This window comes from Equus asinus, chromosome 1, assembly GCF_041296235.1.
Source record: "Equus asinus isolate D_3611 breed Donkey chromosome 1, EquAss-T2T_v2, whole genome shotgun sequence".
NCBI classification, from domain to species: domain Eukaryota; kingdom Metazoa; phylum Chordata; class Mammalia; order Perissodactyla; family Equidae; genus Equus; species Equus asinus.
In genome coordinates, this window is record NC_091790.1 from 192,914,152 (window position 1) to 192,931,868 (window position 17,717).

General features: G+C 43.2%; 1 protein-coding gene and 1 long non-coding RNA gene across 5 annotated transcripts in view; one reads left to right on the forward strand and one right to left on the reverse strand.

Annotated features, from left to right (window-relative positions):
- Positions 1–621: 621 nt before the first annotated feature.
- TBXAS1 (thromboxane A synthase 1) overlaps positions 622–17,717 on the forward strand; it is a 161,643-nt gene continuing 144,547 nt past the window's right edge. The window contains exon 1 of one of the 3 annotated variants that reach the window (XM_014859250.3): positions 622–886. In XM_014859250.3, the coding sequence (XP_014714736.2) occupies positions 798–886 (89 nt within the window). In that variant the 5' untranslated portion in view covers positions 622–797. The remainder of the gene's footprint in view (positions 887–17,717) is intronic. The other 2 variants (XM_070514549.1, XM_070514552.1) reach the window with 2 other exon arrangements.
- Positions 10,603–17,211, reverse strand: LOC139044894 (uncharacterized). 2 transcript variants are annotated; one of them, XR_011502365.1, is made up of 4 exons: positions 16,842–17,211; positions 14,130–14,262; positions 13,639–13,895; positions 10,603–13,417 (listed from the first exon to the last, which is right to left on the reverse strand). It is a non-coding gene; the product is annotated as an uncharacterized lncRNA (long non-coding RNA). The 2 variants fall into 2 exon arrangements; XR_011502359.1 differs by having other exon boundaries at positions 14,130–17,209.

Consider the following 17,717-nt stretch of genomic DNA (forward strand, 5'->3'; position numbering starts at 1 on the left):
TGAATGTCATAGAGAGTGAACAATTTCCTCTTTCATACACCTTCCCCAACACCAAAGGTGTGGTATACTGACTAATAAGCAAAAAATGATTCAGTCTACTTTAGTCAGATAAGGTCAGAGCTAAAACAAAGGACTCACACATAAGCCTATGGATATGCTTTCAGACATTTAAGAAATTCTCTCACTCATGATGAGAGCACTGACCTAGGCAAGAGTTTGGTCTGTTCCAACAGCCAGTCACCAAGGATCCCTCTGACTCCAGAAGAGTCATTAGACCCCAAGAATCAATGAATTTTGTAGGATGGATGTCCTCCATGAGCCAGTATTTTTCATCAGGCTAATGTCTGGTCCTATATTTTTATGGGATATTCAGAGTCTCCTGATCCATATCTTCATTTAATTATGAAGAATTATTATTATTTTGGAGAGGAGTTTTTTTTAAGGACCACTTGTCAAAGTAGAAATCTATGGTTGCAACCATTTTGTTTCTCAGCAAACATGGGGCCAGGTCCACGGCTGCTTCCCAGGGAAGTTAACATAAATGTTTATTGACGGCATAGTTATCGAGAAAATAAAGTTGCTGATTCATTGCATAACACTGAAACCCTTTGTTTTCCCCTCCTCTTCCTTCCTCTTTATAAGGAGACACTCTGAGAAAGAGCACATTTTGGGGGACCCACTTGATGTGATGTTTTCTTGGTCTCCCATTCCTTCTTCCATCTGGTTCCTGTAACAGCAGGGCTCCCAGCCTCCCTCTTTCCTCTGGAGGACCACCCCTCTAGGGTCTCTGAGGAACAATGGAAGTCTTGAGCTTTCTCCAACTAGAAGTGAATGGCCTCATGGTGACGGTGGCCCTGTCAGTGGTCCTCTTGGCCCTCTTGAAATGGTAAGTGCAGCCAGCACGTTGCAATGACTGTGATGTTGTCAGAAATAGCAGCCCTGGAGCCTCGCTGGAGCCAGGTGGGGTATGTGGGAGTGTGTTTTTCTTCTTTTCTAATCTAGAGGGAGTTGAGTATTAACACAGCTTCAGAATTAAAAGCAAACAGCCAGGTTAATCTTTTGCTAAAATGCATGAGATTGAGGTGTCAGGAAAGGTTGGTGATTCAGTGACTGAGAACGCTACACATAATTAAGTTTGAAAGAGATGGAAAAAGAAACAAATTGGAAAGGTTTGAGGAGAAGTATTTTCTCGCACTCTGTCATATCTTCTCACCTCGTTTTCCTAAGACCCTCTCCCCTTGTTGGATTTACAGCGGATTCAGCCTCTTGGCTCACAGTACATTAAAAACAAAAAAGACATAGAAGCTGTCTGGCATCGTGGGCCACTTTGTGCAAAGTCGCTGGGATTTCTGTAGGTTTCTGGAAAAAGAGGTGGAACTAATTTCCCAATGTTTGATAGAAGGGAATAGATTCTGATGAACGTAGTACATGCAGAGCCCACAAAGTTTGAGACCCTGAAAGGATCTCAAATTGGAACTGAGAGTAGCTCCCTGTGACTTTGTTAATTGCACAGGGGGTCTTCCAAAGTCTGGCTCAATTGAAGTTCCTGTGTCTGCAGATCGAAGTCTCCACAAGATGTGACATTTATGCATATTCACCCTGTCGGTTAAACTTCTTAGAGTTACTCAATCAAAAGCACCTGGATCTAGGCAGCCCTGGCTTTTGAGGGGAAAGTGGAAAAAATAATGGCGAGCTTGAGTTTGAACAGAATTTCAATTTGTGTTTCCGGTGGTAATAAAGTCTCCTCTAGATTAATAACTGGGAAAGCACTTTGAAAAGCATCAAGCATTATGCAAATGTGAGGTATTATTCTTTTGGAATTTGCATAGCTGAAAATGGAATTCGCGTTTGATGTTCTATGATGATGAAATTACTTCTCGGAAATTGGCTCTGAAACCCAGCTTCAGTCCCACTGCTGTTTTGCTTTTTAACTGGTTTAATTATCTTTTGAACTTTTCTCAGTGTAGCTTAGCTTGCCTTAAAACTAGCCACACGCAAAACTAGGAGCAAATGGTGCTCCCCCACTCCATTAATCCAGCCATCTCAATGAGCTCAGTGACGCACACAGCAGTACCTGACACATAGTAGGTGCTTAGTAGGTGTCAACCACTGTAATTAACCATCATCTATGTAACCTAAACGCAGAGGAAAAGAAGTCTTTAGTGCTTTAGGCATATTTTAAATTTCTTATTAATATGCTTGTTAATATTAATTTCTCGTCTATAGCTATGCTCTGTGATTCTCAAAGCGTGTCTCACCTCAGTCGTCATGGTGGTCTCACAGCATCAATGTTTATATTACATACTTGACTACACTTTTGTTTCTGTCTTTATTATCTCCTTTTTCTATTCTTAACTCCTAGCTCAGTGCCTGAGATATAGTATGGCCTTGATAAATGTTTGATGAATGAATGAGTGAACTGCAGACATTAATGTTGCTCTGGTCATGGAAAGGGGCATATGTCCTGACTGATAAGCTGCTATAACTGGGAGTTTATAATCAGCATTGATCAGAGAGTCACAGACAATAACCCTGCACCATTTAGCAAGCCAGCTGTGCATTTGTAACCTATTCCCGGGGCCATATTAATAACCTGGGCCAAAGACACAGAGATTAGATAAAGGCATGAACCAGAGGTGGTGAATAGGAAGTGAAGGCTGACTTCCAGTTGTTATCACAAAAATATTTATTGATCTGTTAATGTGTGCCAGGCATGGAGTGAAGTCCTGGTACAAGGTCAGGAGACAGGAGGTCTGGATCAGACGCCCAAGGCAGGAGGAGACCTGGAGGTTCTAGGGTGAGCTGCAAGTCTGGAGAAGATAACGCTGAAGGGGAAGAGGCAGCAGGAGGGCATGCCTGGGTCTATCCCTGGATCCAGCTCAAGGGAACCATCCTTGGGTCTCCACCCTCCTCTTCTAGGCAAGACTCCAGATAGCCTCTGAGCAACAGACATTATCTTGAGTGAGGTGGGGCCTCCCTCCCACTTCATTCTCTAGAGAGACACATGTGGGAGAGAGAGAGGTGCTCAGGGAAAGCTGGAGGTGGAGAGACCCCCACAGCCATCTGGCTCCTGAGGAGAAATTGTGGAGGGTGGCGTCTCCTGAACATTCAAACTCTTTGGTCTTTCCTTTAAGAGTTACCCCAGCTGTTGGGCCTGGTAAGATTGCCTTGGAGAGCCTAAACTCTGAGGAGGTAAGATTAGGAGGACTGCTTCTTGCCTCCCCAACCAGCCTGTGTGTTCTTTCAAGGCAGAGGCGAGGGCTCATATCTCATTGCAATTCCAGAAACTTGTGTTCTCCTAGCATGTGGTTGACGGGGGTCAAGTTAAGAAGTACACATTCATCAGCCCAGGACCTGGGACTTAGGCTTTGGCTCCTGTCTCTTTCAGTTGCCTTGTTGGCCCCCTTCTCCCTGACACTCTGAGCTGTATGTGGTTCTGTGAATGGTCATGTCATGGCGTGTATCCATATCTTTGTCTTTGCTAGGCGCCCTTCTTGGAATTCCCTTCCTCCTCCCCTTCCTTCAATGCTAAGTTCAGGGAGTCTCCTCAGGAAAACTTTTCCTGTTTTCCCAAGGCACTTACCAGCCCCCACTCAGGGCTGCTTTTCGTCTCTCATCCTCCCGTATCTCTCACAATGCCTGGCATGTAGTTGGTGCCTAATAAGGGTTGGCTGAAGGCTATTCCAGCCTCGACTCTCTGCTGGTATTTTTCTTGCTGGTTCTTCTCTTAGCCCTCACAGTTCAGTACAAATCTTAATTCCTTTGCCCTCGTGAATCACTCCCTTTCCTGAAAGCCCATTGTGTTTTCAGCTTGCACCAACTTGGTGTCCACTTTTCTAACTGTTGCAGGTGCACTGTTTTTGCATCCCCTCTCACCTCGCAGAGCAGAAACCATGGCGTGTGCTTAATAAACACTTCTCAATTACCAAGTGGATGTGCGAATTTGGAAAGAAGACAAAAGAGTTAATTTCATTTAAAAAGAGACCGTTACAAAATACGCGGAGTATATTTTGACAGTTTTCCCTAAACTGCATTTGACACAATTTTTCAACGACGATCACTTAAGTTGACAGTTACATGGCTGAGCAGCGTGAACTGGGCTCTGTGGGGATGGGAGCTGCTCCGCTGCGGATGGAGAATATATTAGCTAGAAGTTACTTGAAGCACAGGCGAAAGTGATTAACACACGTGATAAGACATTTTAAAAACTAATTTGTCTGTATAAAATTGTTTGAAATTCTGACTTCTGGAAAAGATTTGATGTACGAGATAAATTGCACCGGTTGAATATTGCTCGAGGCACCTTAAGCACTACTGTATTTAAACTTACAAGCATATCTAAGAATTGGCAGGTGGATTCCTGTTGGTAAGATAAAGATTTCTTTATTCTTTCTGAAAGAGCGTAAGGAAATAGCCAAATATTAAAAGTGCTTTTCTTTCAGTGGTGGGATTATTTTTATTCCTTCTTTTAGTCTTTTTTCATCTTCCATATTTCTTTAATAAGTATGAATTACAGAACGACAAACGAGAAACTTTTCTAAAAAGAGTAGGAAATTACTCTTCTCTAGTGGTGAAGAGGAAAGCAATTTTATACTTTGGGCATGGGTGTTTTAGGGTTGTAATGTCACTATTTCTACCAGCAGAGAAGAATGTCCCGGGGACATTGGAGTAATGAGAGACAGTATCAGCTCATGGGGCAGTGAGAAAGGTAAACTGTGGCTGTTCCATTAAGTAGCTAAACAGTCACAGCAGGTAAATATAGGTAGATGGTGGAGGCTGAGAAGAGCTGTCTTGGAAAGGTGGAAGGACTTTGAATGCCAAGCTGCATTTAAAGCTCAGGGAGCCCAAGACCCAGAGGTATGAATCAATTGGACATTAAAACAGGAATCAGGGTGAGTTAGTGTTCTGATCAAGTCTCGTTCTAAGATCAGGTTAAAGTAAAATGTGATTGGTGATTATTAAGACTTAAGACTATAATGAAAAAGTTCATCACTGTACTTGGATGTTTCTTTCTCAGACAGCTTGCTTTATATGTGGAAGAACTGGATTCTAATTCTAGATCCACATTTAGTCCAAGGCTGTATTTAAAAGAAACCATTGCTGAGCCAGCAACAATGGCCTGGTGGTTAAAGTTCGGCGCCCAACACTTTGGTGGCTTGGGTTTGCTTCCCAGTTGTGGAACCATGCCACCTGTATCTCAGTTGCCATGCTGTGGCAGTGGCTCACATAGAAGAACTAGAAGGACTTACAACTAGGATATACAACTACATACTGGGGCTTTGGGGAGGAAAAAAGAAGAGGAAGATTGGAGCAGATGTTAGCTCAGAGCAAATCTTTCCCTGAAAATAAAATAAAATAAAATAAAATAAACCATTGCTCCTTGGGATGCAAGGATGGTTCAACATCTGCAAATCAATAAATGTGATACATGAAGAGAACGAAGGATAAAAATTGTATGATCATCTCAATAGATGCAGAAAAAGCACTTGACAAAATCCAACTTCTTTTCATAATAAAAACTCTCAACAAATTAGGCTTAGAAGGAATGTACCTCAACATAATAAAGGCCATATATGACAAGCCCACAGCTAACATCATACTCAACAGTGAAAAGCTGGAAATTTTTCCTCTAAGATCAGAAATAAGACAAGGATGCCCACTCTCACCATTCCTATTCAACACAATGCTGGGAGTTCTAGCCAGAGCAATTAGGCAAGAAAAAGAAATAAAAGGCACCCAAATCAGAAAAGAAGTAAAACTGTCTCTGTTTGCAGATCACATGATCTTATATATACAAAATCCTAAAGATGCTACCAAAAAGCTATTAAAACTAGTTAATGAATTCATTAAATTTGCACAACACAAATCAACATACAAAAATCAGTTGCATTTCTGTATACTAACAAGAAACTATCTGAAAAAAGAAAGAAAATAATCCCATTTACAATAGCATCAAAAAGAATAGAATACTAAAAAAAGAAAGAAAAGAATAGAATACTTAGGAATAAATTTAACTAAGGAGGTAAAAGATCTGTACATTGAAAATGATAAGACACTAATGAAAGAAACTGAAGATGAAACAAAATAAATGGAAAGATATTCCACGTTCACAGAAGAATTAATATTGTTAAAATATCCATACCAATCAAAATGATCTACAGATTCAACACAATTCCTATCAAAATTCCAATGGCATTTTCCAAAGAAATAGAAAAAAATCCCAAAATTTGTGTGGAACCACAGAAGACCCCAAATAGCCAAAGCAATCTTGAGGAAGGAGAACAAAGCTGGAGGCATCACATTTTCTGATTTCAAACTATCTTACAAAGCTACAGAGGTCAAAACAGTATGGTCCTGGCATAAAAACAGAAACATAGACCAATGGAACAGAATGAAGCATCCAGAAATAAACCCATGCATATACAGTCAATTAACTTTTGACAAAGTAGTCAAAAATACACAATGGGGAAAGGACAGTCTGTTCATAAATGATGTTGGGGAAACTGGATAATCACATGTAAAAGAATGAAATTGAACCCTTATACCATACACAAAAATAAACTTGAAATACACTAAAGATGTAAATGTAAGACCTGAAACTGTAAAACTCTTAGATAAGAACATGGGGGAAGCTCTTGACAGTGGTCTTGGCAATGATGTTTCGGATATGGCACTAAAAGCACAGCAACAAAATCAAAAATAAATACGTGGAACAAGATCAAACAAAAGCTTCTGCACAGCAAAGGAAATTATCAACAAAGTGAAAGGCCACCGAGCGCCTTCTAGATCTGGACTCCATGACTGCTTCATCTGTTGATGCTACGGTGGGTCTGTGATGAACCTAGCAGCTGCTGGTAAAAACAAACCTGATAAAGCTCAAGTGGTCCCCAAGTGACTGCTCCCTCTTTCACCTGGACACCCTCCTCATCCTCGGTGGCAGTTCCCATGGCACTGACAGAGTGTCCCAGAGGCCTGGAAATACAATCTAGAAGCAGCTTTTAGGGGCCTCATTGTAGCTTTGTGCACGATTCTTGCTTCTCACCTTCCAGCCCCAGTCCCTCAGCCTTGCTGGGTTGCCAGCCAGTCAGAGGTGGCTTTGGAAAACAGAAGCGTCTTGAAATGCAGGCAAGAATTGACTTGGCAGACGAGGGGAAGGAGAAAATTTCAGGTGGGGAAGCAGCACAGGTGAGGGCAACATCAGGGTTTGTAACATGTGGTGGAACAAAACATTAAGAGTGTGAATAATGGACACATTTTGGAAACACATTTTAAAGGCCACGGATAATTTCCAGTGCCCCAGTGCATTGAGAGAAGGATGCATGCTATTTCCCTTTTTTATTTTTTGTCTTTTTGTCTAGGATATGATAGGTATTTTGCTTTAATAACTCAGCGATGAGCTTGGAGATAAAATTGAGCCTGCTTATGAAAACTAGGTCTGTGCTTCCTCGAGGACCATTTTCACAGAATATTATTTTTTGTTTTCTCTCTTTTAAATAGTTATACACAATATCCCTAGCCTTCTCCTCACTTTATTGATTTTCCAGAACGAGAGTACGAGGTGTGACTATAAAGTAACGTGACTGATTATTTTAGCATACACACCAGAACTTATACAGCCAAATGAATTTTATGACCTTCAAAGGCATTTTCCTGATAGGCTAAACCTTTACTGCAGAAATGCCTCTATCAGAAAGCTCATTCTTAACACTTTTCTTTGGGAATGGTCCTTAGTGTATAGATGTAGTCTTTTGACAGCCTTCAAGGCAACAAATTGTCATCTTTGTTGAGAATGGATTGATTTTTTTAAAACAGCCCAAATTTTGGCAAATAGGTGATTAGACTAAATAATATGATTTTCAATCCAAAACAAAATGTGAGTATAAAACAATAAGGCTCATTGTTACTTACTCAGAGGTTTATGAACTAGTTCTGGAAGCCTGAGAAGTCTGTTGAAGGGCCACTCTCATTAGGTATATGAGCTTTTCTTAGTTTAGTTTAGTTTAGTTTTTTTTAAAGAAAACAATAGCCATAGTCTTAATACTTATGATCATATCTTCTCTCATCTAGTAAGGAGTTCAGGCTTCTGGTAACATCTACTCTTGGGCAGAAATGAAAGAAGAATCTCATTCATTCCATAAACAAAGCAAATCATCGGATTTATGTTAGCGCTTCACTGAGCTGCTTGAGTATACGCTTGGTAGCACTTTTCCTTCAAGGACAGTGGCTCTTCCAGAAATAAAGCTGTAGAATGAACCCTTCCCTCTACCCTTGAATGCCATAATAACCACTAATTTAATAGGCCGTCATTTGCCCTTGAGGATAAGTGTCCCATCTCTGGGAACCTCAGCAGTGTTACAGAGACTTGTTTTTGCTTGCAAAAATAACGTACCTCTGGACATGGGGACGAGACTTTGGGGAGAGAAGAGACAGGAGCAGGTGCTCATGCTGCTGTGGATTGGTGCTTCAATTACTATGAGCCACTTTGTTCCTGATTTACCAGAAATAAGTGATGTTGCACGACTTCCTGGGGGCTGCGTGGGGAGACCCTGGGAGCCCTGCTCTCTGAGCTGTCCTCAGCCTCCTTGAAGAGTCTGGCGCAGGGCCACACTGCAGGGCCATCCTAAACCTCCCATTGTCCTTGCAAAGGTATGCTTCTTAGGTTTTGCCTCAGCAGACAGCAATTCCTGAAGACAGTCCCAGGAAGAGGATGGCCATTTTTTTGCTACTCTCTAAATGTTAATGATCATAGTCATCCCTCAGGTGACTGAGATAGCAGCACTGCTTTCAAATGGTTACCGTTACGTGTGTGGGTGCAAGCACAGGGGAGGGTAGGATCAATCTCCCTCCCTCTTGCACACTAGTGGCACGGTGTTCTCCACACCTGGCAGAATGCCTTGCACACGGCTCGTTGAAAGCGTGAATCAATGACTTCTTAGTTCACACTCTCATTGGATGCTGAAAGTCTTCTAGGTTGAGCGCTGGTTCAGCCTTGCTGCTGTGCAGTAGACAGCATCCCCACAAATTCAGAGAGGTGGAGCAACAGTCACATTAGAAACTGAAGAGCAAGGCTCCGATGCAGAAGGAGGGGATGGGATAGAATGCAGGACCAGTCATTTAGAAGACGTAATAAGTGGGGAGCACAGAGCACGGTGGGTCTGAGCTGGGTATACTGACAATAGTATTGGGGAGCTAGGAGGCATCCACCCCCGGCAGAGAGGCATCAAAGGACAACCCTTCCTCCTTCACTCTTCCATTGATCCCTAATCCCCACAGTTTAATGCAATGCTATCCAAACTCTCCAACAACATCCGCTGTTTATATTATTTCCCCACAGGTCCCATGTTCTATTGTCCAAACAACAATGCATATTTAAGTAATGATTGATTTATTTTCCCATTTTAATTATTCAGAGACAAGCTGATGGAAGCTCTGCCAATGAGGAGAGCAGATCAATGAGATAACCAGCACTAGTGTACCAAGTTATAATTCCACTCCAAAGCAAAGAAACTTGACATTTCAGTTAACCTGCACAATCTTATTGTCAATAAATGTGCAGTTTACATCAGGCTTTTTGAAATGTTGAAAATATCTCATGTACCCCCTCCCTACCTTTGCAAATCAATAGGCATCCGGGGCCCGCAGGCTGTAAGCATTGTAAAGCACAGCCAGTTATACACTGAAGGGTTTGAACTCTATCTGTACACAGCGAGTGACCAAAATTGGTAGCATCATCTCACGATATAAGAGATGGTAGAGGGAGGTGATTGGGAAGTTCTCAGGAGACATGTGGCATTGTGGAAATAAGCTAGGCCTCTACAGTTTAGAGCAGATAGACTTTTGCATCTTGGGCAAGTCACTCCATCCTTGCTGGTTTCCTTAGATAAGAGAGGGATGGCAGTCCCTGCCTCTCAGCATATGGCACTTTCCCACCCATGCCAGCTCTTCCTCACCCCTGACAGTCAACCAACCCACAGTCTTGCCTATCTTGTTTCCTAAGTGTTCCCTGAATACCCCTTCCTCTCTATCTGCTCTTCTACGGCTGTAGTTCAGGATTTCAATAGCATCCCTAGGCTGGAAATAGCCTCCCAACTGGTTTCCCCGCCTGCTGTCTTGTGTCCCTCAAATTTGTCCTCCAACTCTGCAGTCAGAATAACACACCAGAAGCTTGCCGCTCCATTGCACAAAACGCTTCCATGGCCCTCCCCTCCTAGGGAATTAAGTCTCCCTGGCCTGGCATGTGAGGCCCTCTGGGCTGGTCCCATCCACCTCTGCATGGTCAACTTCCATCACTTCTCACCTGGCACTTTGCTCTCTGGTGCTCACAGTTCATTCCATACACCATGCTGTTTACCGCCAATTTCCTTCCCTTTACTGGGATGCCCTTTACCCCTTCATTCAGGTAACAGCTTCTGCATCCCCTGTGCTCTTGGCCCCACGGCACCTGGTACCTTCTCTCTCTCTGACCACTTACCTGGCTCCCACATTAGAAGGTAAGCAGGGTTGGGTCTACTTGGCTTTTGCCTTAAGTGCCCAGCATTGTGCCTGAGGCACTTAATACATTTCTATTGGGTAATATGCACGCGCGTATTTGTCAAACAAAATTGAATGAAAAGAGATAGTATGTAGGATTTTGTGTGGAATATGCTTGGCATATGTAGACACAAATACGTGTTGGTTGTTCTTTGCTACTATGAATATCATCACAGAATTTCCATTCATTTCTGGCTCCATACACCGCAACCAGCTACCACCCCCACTTGTTATATAACCGAATTTCATTGAATTGAACTATGGATCTTAATAAAAGATTTTGTCTTTATAATTCAGGCTAGACAGGGCTGTGGGTTAAAGTTCATCTCTGCACAACTTAGGAAGGAAGGATTGCTAAACAAAATCACGGTGCAAAGGTGACTGTTGAACCCTGTTAGGAAAAGAACCACACTCGAGCCCTTTGGCTGCATGTTAATTGGTCAACACTACCTTTAAAAAGACGCTAAAAACACGTCAATCTTGGCTGCCTATGCCAAATTTGTAAGATGGTCCAGAGTTTGGGCTTTGGAACAGAATTGCCTGGGTTCAGATCCTGGCTAGCTTTGTGACCTTATGCAAGTTTGTAAGGTCTCTGTGTCTCAGTTGCCCCATTTGTAAACCAGGGATAATAATAGTACTTGCCTCATAGCGCGGCGGGAGGATTAAATGACTTAAAACGTGGAGCAGGCTTGGAGCAGTGCTGGGCGCAGTCAGTGTTCAATGAGCGTTAGCTATTGTTACTCCGTAACTGCAGGCTGTACTCAACATAATTGCACAGATGCTAGGTAGGTAGATCACGGTTTTGTTTCTATTTTATTTATCTATTTTTTAACACCATTTGGAATTCTTATATGATCTTCAGAAATGCATTGAAGTAAAAAGGGAAGAGAGCCTTACTTGAACAAGTAGCCTCATTTTGAATGACCTTGGGCTTATACCAAAAGTAAGTACTTTTGGCTTTGAACAAATAAGATGAGGTTTAAAAAATATCTATTGGATTTAGCAGCTAAGAAGTCTTAGGTGATGATGGAGATGGTCACTGATGGTGTGGTGGGGACAGAAGCCAGAATGCAGCAGGTTTAGGAGAGATTGGGAAGAAAGGCAGTTGAGAAGAGTGGATTTTTCTCAGGAAGAAGGTCTGAGATGTCAGCTGCCTCTCTGAGCTTCAGTTTCCAATGGTGAAGTGCAGACAGTCATGCTTTTCCAGTCTCCTTCAAAGGGAGTATGAGCACTTGTGAATGGTAAATCTTACATCAACATACATTATTATTAGTGTGTTGACGACAATTGTTTATGTCTTAGTTGTAGGTGTTTAAAAACAAAAGAAAATCTAATTCTTGAAAAGTGCTCAATAAACCAAGCTTTAAACTCAATTTACTTTCCAGACATCTTTCAGATTTTCCTGTGACAAAATTTACATTTATCCCCTAATTTGAACAGTAACAGCACAATTCTATGTTTCATTTGGTCTTTGTTTCGTTGGTACTTGCCTTGCCCTTTGGTTTGAGAATCTGACACGTAAATGATGCATATCAATCACGTCAGTAAATGCATCCTGGTGAGCCTCACTCAACTCTCTCTGGTAGACTAGACCTCTTGTTTCCCGCACTCTTGTCCAAGCCCTTACCTTCGTTATCCCTTAACCATGACATTGTAAATGCTTCTTTGCAGATTCAATTGTCTCCATCTTAAAACACTGTAAGTCAGTCAACCAACCAACCAACTAACCAACCACCTCTTCTTTGACTGTATGCTCCACCCCAGCTACCACTCCACCCATCCTTCTCTTGCCAGCCAAGTTTCCTGAGAGAGGACCCCATACTTGTTCACTTTCTCACCTCCCATTTACCTTTCAGCCCTGCAATGGGGCCTCTGCTCCATTGTCCACTGAAATAATGCTCTCCAAGGCCCTAAGAAGTCCCTAATTCCTAAATGGAACGAACATCCCAGCCCTTCTCAATAGTGCTTTAGTGCTTTGCAATATTTGACTCTGGTATATTTTGTCTCTGTTACTGTTGGGTATATGCTAGAGCCCTTAGTTGTGGAGGGGTAGGAAAAAGGTTGAGCACCTTGATTACAATCCAACAGCTTCATTTTACAGAAGGAAGTGAAGGTCCAGAGAAGTTCAGTGAATTGACCTGTATTAGTTAACTACTGCTGCAACAATGCTGTGTAACAAACAACACCAAACTCACTGGCAGACAACAACATTGATTTCTCTCATAGTCCGTGGGTCGGCTGGGGTAGCTCTCTTGCAGGCTACGGGTAGGTTCAGATCTGCTCCACATGTGTTTGTCATGGCTCCCAGGCTGAAGAGGATACTTTGGGAAAGCTCTACTCCTGAAATATCACAGGAATGCAAAGCAGAAAGTGGCCGTGAGCGACAAGACAAAATAAAACAAGAAACAAAAACAAAGAAAAACAAACAAAAATTTAAAGCTAATAGATATTTGGATTTTTATTGTAAATGAAAACAATGATCTCTGAAAAAAATAACAGATGCTGATGCAGAATTTGTCCGCTAAGACACTGACATGGCGGGTCGTGGTGGGTCTTGGCTATGGAATGGTGGACTAGCCCCAGGATTGCTAAAGCAGAATCACGAGCTCAGTATAGGGGCTCAGCTTGGACCTGGCCTGAGTCTGGGGACATACCCAGGAATTTCTAGCTGAATAAGCAATGGAGGTCAAGGGCTGAGCGATGATGGAGCTAGAACATACTCTGAGAAGAGTAAATATTGATTCGGGGGATGAGGCGGGGAAGGAAGCAGCTGCCACAAAAAGGATCCAACTCCAGTCTGGAAAAGCAGGACTAAGGCGAGGCATTTCTGAAGTCCAGAAGACCAGAAGAAGCCTGAATGCAGAAAGCACAGTGTGGTCACCGTTCCCTGAAATACAACAACCAGGGGACACCCTTGTAAATTGTGAGCTGTATGGTTTAGGACAAATTTCATTGTTCTACACTGGACAGTAAATTTATGGATGCTGTTATGCCAACAAATGGCCATGGCTGAAAACATAAATAGTTCCAGAATTGTTTTAAATATTCTCATGGGTGCTAGAGCCCTACTGGGTTATTAAAGAAGAAATAAGTTTTAGGATCTCTTACCTTTCCAGAACCTACCACTTGGTGCTGGCTAGTGGCTGAAAGAAGAAAGGGTGTGTCCCAGTAACACCAGGCCTGTTACACACGATGAATTTAACTTGCTCTTTCCAAGATAAAAGAGGTTTTGATCTCACTTCCATATACTAGTACACAGGCCCCTCCAGGAAGTCACTGGCGAGTCTGAACAGGGAGGTGCTCTTGCGATCCAAAATCAACCACAAAATGTCACTTCCTTTTTTCCTATGAAAAGGGAGTGCTGACTAAAACAAGTAAAATATAGATTAGTAAGTATAGTAATAATAAATAGTAAAAAAAAACCCCCACCAAAACCCAAAAACCCATTCGACAAAATTAAAAAAGCACAACATTCAGAGTGAGCCAGGAAAAAAAATGTTTTTGAATTAGTGTTTTCTTTCATTAGGGTCAGTTTCTTTCCATCTTGCCTTCTCTGTCCCCAGGGTGGTCAGGAAGATACCTCCCATTAATATACTCACATGGATTATTTTCTTGAGGTCTTTTCCAGGGCTGCTGACAGCTCTGATGGTCTTTGTAGCAGGTTGAGTTGTGTCTCCCCAAAATTCACGTCCACTAGGCACCTCAGAATGTGGTCCTACTCAGAAACAGGGTCTTTGCAGACGTAACCAAGTTAAGATGAGTTTATACTGGATTATAGTGGGCCCTAATTCATGACTGATGTCCTTATAAGAAGAAGGAAACTTGGACACAGAGGCACCCAGAGTGAGGACGACATGAAGACATAGACACACAGGAAGAATGCCACGTGATGATGCAGGCAGAGGCTTGACTGATGGGGCTGCAAGCCAGGAAGTCCAAGGATGGCCAGCATCCATGAGAAGCTGGAAGAGCAAGGAGGGATCCTACCCTAGAGCTCAGAGAGAGCACAGCCTTGCCAACACCTTGACTCTAGACTTCTGGCCTGCAGAACTGTGAGAGAATAAATTTCTATTGCTGTAAGGCCCCAGCTCGTGGTACTTCGTTATGGTGGCACTAGGAGAGGAGTGCAGTCTCCTTTCTCTCACTGGCCTTGCTGAGACAGGACAGATCCGTCAGAGGCCTGGCTAGAGGCTCAGGCCCTTCCCTCAGACAGACCAGGTCTGAGCTGTGGCCTGGCCACTGACCAGTGGTCTAGTCCCTGGGGCCTGTCTATAAGTCTCAGTGTCCCCATCATTTAATGGACATAACAAGGATGCCGGTGGAGATTAAAGGCCACACTGTTTATAAAGTCTTTGGTACAATCCTGACCCATGGCAAATGCTTGGAAAATGTTAGCTATTGTTAACCATATGATTTTCTGAAGGCTTCAAATCCACTTTTATTCACCCTAGTCTGAAGTTTCCTTGATTTTAGTTTTCCAGTGAAAGTCAAGTAGACCCTATCTATTCTCTCACTGAAGTATGGTGGCGTCTGGCATAGTGCCTGGCACAGAGTAGGCACCAAATACATCTTTATGGAATGACGAATGGAACAACTACATCTTGTTTCAGTACCACATCATAGAAGGTAACAGCTTATAGACCTTACAAGGCTTAGTTACCAACTTGAAAAACCCAAGGTGAAACTTTGGAAGAGCATACACTTAAATTAAATTTGTCCACACTGGGGCATACATGATGTGGTGGCCACCTCCAAGATGGTCCCTAGTGATCCCTGTCCCCTGAAATTCACACCCTTGCATAGTCCCTTCTCCCACTGTACCAGTAGAACGCTGTATGTCACTTCCAAGGTTGTGTTATAAAAGACTGAGGCTTCCATCTTGGGCTTGTGCTTTCTCTCTCTCTCTCTCTCTCTTTCTCTCTCTCTCTTACTCAGATTGCTTGTTTAGGGAGAGGCCAGTTGCTCTTCTGAGCAGTGCTAGGGAGAGGCCACATTGTGAAGACAGTCAAGGGCTACTAAAGTGGGCATGGAAGCAGACCCTCCAGGCTCAGGCAGGCCTTAGATCACTGAAGCCCCAGCTGACAGCTTGACTGGAACCTCATGCTAGACCCTGAGCCAAAACCACCTAGCTAATCCACTCCCAGATTCCTGACCCTTGGAAATGGTGTGAGATAATAAATGTTTGTTGTTTTAAGCCACTTAGGTTTTGGAATAATTTGTTACACAGCAGTAGATAACTAATACAGGTGACGAGATAGGAATGGCTAGGATGAGCCAGGACTAGGAAAAGGGATAATATTTATACAAGGGATTATAAAGTGTAGGAGGCAGGCAAGATGCAAAACCCAGATGGGTCGGCCATGGGAAAGGTCAGGCAGGTTCTGTGGGTCTGTGTGTCTGGTTCAGGTTCTGGTCACCCAGAGGGGCGAGACCCAGAAGCAACCACGCTGATGAGCACAGGGCACTGAGACTTTTCGTGATCTTAGACTGGAGCTAATGCCTTCTGACCTTGTTTTATACAATTTCCAGTTGGACCCCTAGTTGATCACTATAGTAAAGAGGTAATCAAAGGCCAATGAGTGAACTTGCCAAGAACTAGGTCAACACAAAGATTTGGGAATTACAGTAACAAACAAGATGCAGTGGGATTATAAATATTTTTGAAACACTCACAATATTCTTTTGTCATTTTGATTGTCCAAGCTCTTTAAGTCGTCTGCCAAGCTGGGAGACAGAATTGGGTCTCCCAGGCCTGTTCCAGGCTTTTGGGTCAGTCATGGTGCAATAGAAAGATGGAAATATTGGCTGGGTTTATGAAGACATAACCTCACATCCAACTGGCAAATATTTTTTGAGCACCTACGAGGCTAGATGCAAGAGAACTTAGAATCATTCTCTGCAACTACTACAAGTACCCAATGCCCCCGTGCTACTCAGAGATGATGAAACTCTACCGGCCAAAGAAACAGTCCTTCTACTCTGCACAGGCAGGGTCTTCACTTCAAATTTACCTGTCCTTGTTTCAAGTCTGGGGCCCTGCAGACTCAGTGGCTAATTTGATCAGTTGATTTTGTCCCAGGGGATAATAGAGTCCTGTGAATGGCATCTCCCTTTTCACGGAGACCTCAGAGCCCTTAACCCACAGAAGTGAGCAAAGCACGGCTTTCTGCGCCCCTTGTCTTGTAGACAGTTGGGTTCTAGGCCATGTGCATCTCTGGAAATGTAAAATGAGAGACCGTAGAAGCTGCTAGCTAAGAGCACAGACTCTAGAGCCAAAGAGCAAGGGTTCGAATGTTAGCTCTGCTACTTACCTTCTGTGTGACCTTGGATGAGTTACTTAATCTCCTGAGCCTTAGTTTTCCCATCTGCAAAATGAAGATGATCATAATAGCACCTTCCACCAAGAGTAGGGAGAGGAATAAATGAGTTAATACGTGGGAAACACTTAGAATAGCTTCTGCCCCTTGGGAAATCTTCTGTAACTGCTCATTATTATTATGGAGGACACAGAGGCAGGAGTAACCCCCTCTGCCCTCTCTGGGCCCTAACTTAATTGTCTGTTGGGGTTCACTCTAGGCAGATGTCTCTCTTTCACAACAAGGCCTAAAGGGTTTTTTAAGGACTTCATAAAAACAAAAGGATTAACTACAGATGACTAAGCCCACATGATGGAAACAGAACCAGGTACAGTAAATAATGAACTTAGACAGGATTATATTCCTACAAACAATACACTGAGCTCTCCTACTCTTTGTTTGTAATCCCTCTGCCATTAGGGAGCCAGTGGCCAAGGAAAATGTCTCCGTGTGCCCAGGATAGTCTGGGTGGCTTCTTGGAGGAGTTGCCTCCAAGACTTGCCAGGTGGAGAAAGAGGGTGGACACACAAGGCAGAGAAAAGAGTGTGCTGGGCCCAGGGTGAGGTGAGCAGGTACCTGGAGTGCAAGGTTAAAGGAGGCACATCCCTGACAGTGAGCGCCTCCTTCAGTTTTGTGCCCTGGGTGCCTCAAGTGCCTCATCTTAGTCCTGGCCCTGGAGAACAGCATGGATAAAAGGCTGCAAGAGTGAAACAAGCTGGCATAACTAGAAATGTCCAAGTCAAGAAAGATTGCCAGAGTCTTAAGGTGGGGGACAGAGACCACCTGCAGTGAGGCTGGGGAGGCAGGCCAGAGTTGACCATCAAAGGGCCC